Source organism: Pteropus medius, unplaced genomic scaffold (assembly GCF_902729225.1).
Source record: "Pteropus medius unplaced genomic scaffold, Ma_sr-lr_union100, whole genome shotgun sequence".
Lineage (NCBI taxonomy): Eukaryota > Metazoa > Chordata > Mammalia > Chiroptera > Pteropodidae > Pteropus > Pteropus medius.
The window spans coordinates 757,448-763,394 of record NW_024352789.1 but is presented as its reverse complement, the minus strand read 5'-3'; the positions used below and the strand labels follow the sequence as shown (position 1 = coordinate 763,394).

The following is a 5,947-nucleotide window of genomic DNA, read 5'->3' as shown; positions in this document are numbered from 1 at the left end:
AGGGAAGTATACACGGCAATGAGTGATGTTTATCACGTGATGTGAAAGCAAGCAAAAAAACCCCCCAACATCTCACAAGCAAAAGGCTGGCAGGGGCGACAGCGACAATGGCTGGTGGCTCCCCGCCCCTCTGTCCTGTTCTCTGTGCTCCAGCTTTACATGCACGACACAGAAAGTGGGAAACGCACTTTATCCTTCGAAATGACATGCAGAGCGTGGAGCAGCGGCTGTGCCAGGCTCTGGGCTCCACCCTCACCCCTCACGGGGGGTCGGGGGCCAGAGACGCCCTCAGGGGCTGGCCAGGCTGGCGGGCCCCAGGGCCCGGCGGCTGTGGCCTTCCCCACCCCAAACCACTGGGCGCTCAGCAGAGTAGCAATCAAACCGCCCTGCCTGGGCCAGACTGGAAACCGGCCGCGGGGCAGACAGTGCCCTCCCTAGGCTGGCCACCCCTGGGCATGTATCTCAGGAATTCCCAGAAAGGACTCAGAGGGGAATTTCCCAGACAGGCAGACAGACAGACAGACAGACTGACACCTCAGACAGCTCCCGCCACTGAGCACAGATGTTTGCCTCCGGGTGCCGGTGCCGAGAGCCTGCACAAACCCACGACTTTGCGGTGAGAGGTAGGCCGATGCCAGAGCCAAGACGAGGCCCGCCTGGGCACGCCGGGGCGGGGGGTGGGGTCCGAGTGGGTCACGGGGTCGCGTCTCCGAGCCCACGCGGGCCCATCGGGATCGCGCAGTGCCTGCAACTCTCCTCTCGCCCAGCAGGGGCCGCAGCGGCTCTCGCGGGTCCGCGGGCGGCGCCACGCGCTTGCAGGCAAGTTTGTTGTGTGCCTGCTGGCTCGTCACCTCCCCTGCTGGTCCGGGGGCTCTCCGAGGGCAGGGACCTTATCACCCTTACCCTCACTGCCCATCAAGACACCCGGCGCCTAGGGGTGCCCTGGAAGGCACAAATGCATGCAGTGAAGAGCGATGAGATCAAAGCCTTGAGTGAGAATGTTGGGAACAGCGCCAAGCCCGGGAAGGAGGGCTCTGCGTCCCGTTCGTGTCCCGAAGCCCCCTACACCTCTTTTCCACCCGGCTTGCCCAGCCCTAGGTGCAGGCAGGGCGGGAGCTGACATGGCCCCGCCCGGCTGGGCCGAGCGAGCCTCAACCTGAAGCTGCCGCCAGAGCACGCAGCCCAGGGACCCCACACGTTCCCGCCCTGCAGCCCCAGCAGCCAGAGAAACGGGAGGTGTGCCCCAAACCGTCTCCCGCGGGGGGCAATCCTCTGTAGGCTACCATCACCCCTCCCGTCGCGAACCCCTCTCCTGTTTCTTTTCAGAGCAGTGTGTCCCGCAGAAGCACAGACTAGTGATCTCGCCCCCTCAACATTTATTGACCAGCAACTATGTGCATTAAGGACTGTGCCAGGTGTTGGCAACACGGCAATGAGCCAAAAGCTCACCGTCCTCGTGAAGCTTTGATTCTATGGGACACAGGAGAAGGGATGGAGGGACCCCGCCAGGGGCACGTGGGCAGCCAACACCCAGGTGTCCTCCCAGGTGTGCACACCGCGAGTGAGGCACCGCCCTGGAGCTGGTCTGTGGGTAGACTTCGGCCCCGGTGGGAGGGGCGGGCTGCTTGTCGGGTAAACGCCGGGCTGGGCACGTCCCCTGGGGCAGGTGCGCGCCTAAGGGTGGGGGCAGCGCGCAAAGCCAGACCAGGACCGGCCGCTGCAGAGTGGCTGGCCCTGCACTTAGTCGGCGCTGGGTAAATATTTACCGTCCGCGAGGCCTGACTCGCCTCGCACAGCAAGCGCCCCGGGGGTGGGGACCGACCCCGGCCCTCCCCCGCCCCCGGCTCCTCCCCAAGGGGTCAGCGCTGAACCAGCCATGGCGTCCTGGCCCCGCGTAATTACAGAGGCCGTCGCCAGGCCTGGCCGTAAAAGAGGAAGATGAAATTGTCTGAGAACCGGGGAAGCTGGGCCCGCGCCGGCCGGGGGCCCCGGTGTGCGGCTTCCCGCGCTGCGCAGCCGGCTGCAGGGCCGGCCAGGAGTGCCCACGCACTCTAACGCCAACCCGGGGCGCGCGAACAGCCAGCCACCCGATCACACAGAAGCCACCAACACGCAGGCACACGGCACTGGGCCCTCCCGCGCCAGACACACACGCGCCCAACCAAACACCTGCCCGTCCGCTCCACCCCGCGAGCTGGGAGGCAGACACCCACCCGAAAGCCCCCTTCCAGACGGCAGTGGACCCCCGCGGGGTTGGGGGAGGCAGAGCGAATTCCAGCGGGTTTGTTTACAGGGCTAGGGGGAGGGGGCCGAGCTGGGTCCTGGGGCCTGATGACTGGGGAGACCCAGCCGCCCCGCCCCGGGACGCGGCGCAGACACGCCTGCCCCCACCTCACGTACGCCGCTCCCCTGTGCACACCCCCCCAACATTAGCATACAAACGTCAGTTTCACACGCTTCCCCACCCCACACGCGGCTGAGAGTACTCACAAATGCTTTCACACTTGCGCGCCATCACACGTATCTGCACACTCCAGATGCACATGTGTGGTTACAGTTTGTCACCCTTCATGCTCAGATTCTCACAGTCCATATTTAAAGCCCGTTCGCACGGTACACACGTGTACTGGCACACACACGCGCACACACGCACACGCTCACGTCGCTAGTGCCCTGGAAACATGAGTGGACCCGCTCGGGGGCTCGGGATCCCGAGGGTCTCCCCCTCTCACGGGCGCAGAGGGGCCCTGAGCCCGTGCCGCACACGGTAGGCACTTGATCGCACTTTCTTCCCGGCATCTAGGCGATGACACAACCTCCCGAACAAAGACAACATTGACAAACCCAACAAAAACAAACAGCCGCGTGTGCGGGGGGGGGAGGGGCAGCCGAGCGGCAGAGTCCGGAAAGGGGTGATGAGTGTGGGAACGCGGCGCCCGAGCTTGGGGTGCAAGGTTCGGGAAAGGTGCTGGACCTAGCGACAACCTTGCACACTGAAAGATCCGGGGACACAGACCCCCCCACACACACAAGCCCACAAAGCCGCGCGCAGACCCACAAGGGAGCGAACACGCCGCGCGGAGCCGATCGGTCCCGGCAGAGGCGCGCGCCCGGCTCCGCTCCCCTCCCCTCCGCGCCTCTCCCCTGCGCTCCCTTTCTCCGCCTCCCCAGCCCCGAGGCCGCAGGGCAGCCGCGCGCGGGGCGGGGCGGGGCGGGGCGGGGAGCCGGGCGGGGAGCCGGGCGGCGCCGGCCCAAAAGGCGGAGTCGGGAGGCTCGGAGGCCAGATCTGTGCGCGCGGCGCCGCCAGCGCCCGGGAGAAAGCCAGCGGGAGCCCAGCCCCCGAGGAGCCCCGCGTCCTCGCCCGGCCTGGCCCGGCCCCGCGCTATGGAGCTCCTCTGGGCCCCTCTCCTGGGTCTTTGCTGCAGTCTGGCCGCTGCCGACCGCCACACCGTCTTCTGGAACAGTTCAAACCCCAAGTAAGCACGGAGTCTCCAGCCGACCGCCTGGGCGCCCGGTTGGCGCTGCCGCCCCTCAGGTTAACTGTCCCGACCAGCCCCGACCGGAGTCTTGGGAGGTGACCAGAGGCGGGGGGTGTTCCGTAGGTGTGCTTCCCCTAGCCCCCAGGAACGGGAGTAGGCCACCCCCTACAAGTAGGCTGCTTGCACGGCACAGTTTCTCCTCCTCCTTTCCTTCCCTCTGGCACCCCTGTTTCTCCGAAGTGAGGGACCCACGCTGAACATTTCCTGCCTTCCGGCACGGACCACACTCCCTGGCCTCCAGGGCTCTGGTTCCAGGCCTTTCCACCGGGAGAGCCTCCGTCCCTCTCCTTGTCTGTCCCTTGGGCCTCTGCCCACAGTGACAGGTACCCGACATGAGATCAGGAGTAAGCAGAATGCTCACGGTAATCCTCCGAGGACCCCTCGGGAGGGACCAGGGCTGTGGGCATTGAGCATTCATTCTACAGTTAAGGCGACTGGAAAGCTCCCCTCCCCAGGGATCTCTTGAGGTGACATGAGCGAGGCACAGGCTCTGTGCGGGTGGGCGGAGAGTCACCTGTTTATGAGGTTCACGTAGTAAAACTGAAGAGATGGGGGGAGGGAGGTCATGAGAAAGATCCAGAAGGAATGGAAATGGTTAAAGGATACCAAGGGCTCTGGGCAGGAAGGAGTTAATTTGTCCTGGGCAGGTTTAGGGCTTCGAGGCAAATGGTACTGGAAGGAAGAAGCTCGTGGGACCCTTTGTTCTTGCCCTCGAGTTTTCTGAAGTTATGGGAACAATATTTTCGGGAAAACGGGAGGGGTAGGGTGGAGCAGGGAGAAGTGGGCTGGACAGTTTGGGGTCAGGGAAAACACTCAGCTGGCCAGCCGCAGCCCCAGCACACCTGCCCCCCACTGCCCTTGAGAAGTCCGTGGTGCCGGCTAACTCCTGCAGTGAGGAAGCGTCTGGTGCAGGGGTCTGTGTCCGCGGCAGGGAACAGCCAGCTGCCAACCCCAGAGGGCAATGCCCTCTTGCCCACTGGCCCTCCCTGGCCCTACTCCTTGCTGCCTGCTCTTTGCTTCCTTGACCCAGTCTGGTCCTAGGCAGACAGAGCAAAGTCTCTGTTTATGCCTATGCCAGGTGTTGGCTGGAGGAGGAGGAGGAGGGGACAGGAAGGCGTGAGTAGGGAGGGGAGGACCCCGGCCTTTTCCGTTCCCAAGCTCCCAGGTTTCCTCTCTTTCAGGAAGGAGCCTCTTCCTTGCCCCCCCCTTCCCTGACGCCGCTGCCCCCCTTTCTCACTCGGAGAGCAAGTCGAAAGGGCGCTAAGTGGACCAGTACCCCGGGGGTGGGGCAGGGTGAGCCCACCAGCCCCGCTTCTGCTGTCCACCTGGCCAGCACACACGCCTGCCATACCCAGACTAAAGAGGGGCCAGCCCAGGATGGAGTCCACGGGCTGCCAAACCGGGCCCAGCTTGGGGGCAGAGATGAGGTGGCAGTGAGCTGGGCGGGTATGAGGCTGGCATGGGTGACTCAGGGCAGTGGGCATCTGCCCTGAGATCTCTTGGGGGGGCAGCATGGGAAGAAGGGCGGTCGCACTGTGAGCTGGGCACTAGCCTCCTTAAAGCCAGAGGGGCAGGCACCCCGCCCATTCTGACCTGCCAGCTCCCTTTGCCTGGAGCACCGAGCCGGGGGCAGATGGGCACTGGGCCATCCTTGGGTCCTAGGGGCTGTCCACATCTGACGAGGTAAATTGTTACAGGTTCTCATGAATGCTGGGGCGGGTGGCAGAAGTGGGTGAGGAATGAGTCAGTGCCCGTCACGGGGATGGGGGAAGACGCCAGGCCCAGAGCTGAAATACCTGTTCTGAAATGGCTTCTATGTTTATCTCTCCAGAGAGGAATTTTAAAAGCCTCTCTGCTTCTCTCTCTCCCTCCCCGCCCTCCGTCCCTCTGCGCTCTCGCTCCCTCTCTTCTCTGTCCCTCTTTTCTCTCCTTCCCTCTGCTCTCCTCTCTTCCCCCCCTCCTTTCTGTCTCTGGCCCCCTCCCTCCTCCTCCCCTCCTCCTCCTCTCCTCACCACACTCCTCCTCCCTCTCCCTCCTCCTCCTCACTCCTCCCTCCCCTCCTCTTCTCCCTCCCTCCTCTCCCTCTCCCCTCTCCCTCATCTGCCCTCCTCTCCCTCTCTCCCTCCCCTGCCCTCTGTCTCTCTCTCACTGTCGCTTTCCCCAGGGTGGGGGAGGGCCCTGGTAAGCTCAGCTTGAGCACTGGCATGCCGTTGCAAGGCCAGGCCTCTTAGGGCTCCTGCTGACTGGGCAGTGGGTGCCCACCTCAGGCCTCTTGGCCTAATTCCGGCCCCTCCCCCCACCCCCATGCCCAGGGCTTTGGTTTGCAGAGAGTTGGCAGCCAACTCTGCTGAGTGTCTAGCTGGCAGTGCTCGGGGAATTCAGAGAAGCTGACCAGCTTGGAGAGGGAG

The 5,947-nt window shown here is 64.3% G+C and overlaps 1 protein-coding gene across 2 annotated transcripts in view; it reads left to right on the top strand.

Moving 5' to 3' along the window:
* Positions 1-3,243: 3,243 nt before the first annotated feature.
* Positions 3,244-5,947, top strand: part of EFNA1 (ephrin A1) — a 6,138-nt gene continuing 3,434 nt past the window's right edge. The window contains exon 1 of one of the 2 annotated variants that reach the window (XM_039849657.1): positions 3,244-3,476. In XM_039849657.1, coding sequence (XP_039705591.1) covers positions 3,385-3,476 — 92 coding nt within the window. In that variant the 5' untranslated portion in view covers positions 3,244-3,384. Of the gene's footprint in view, positions 3,477-3,647; positions 5,223-5,947 lie in introns of those variants that run through there. The other variant, XM_039849656.1, reaches the window with a different exon arrangement.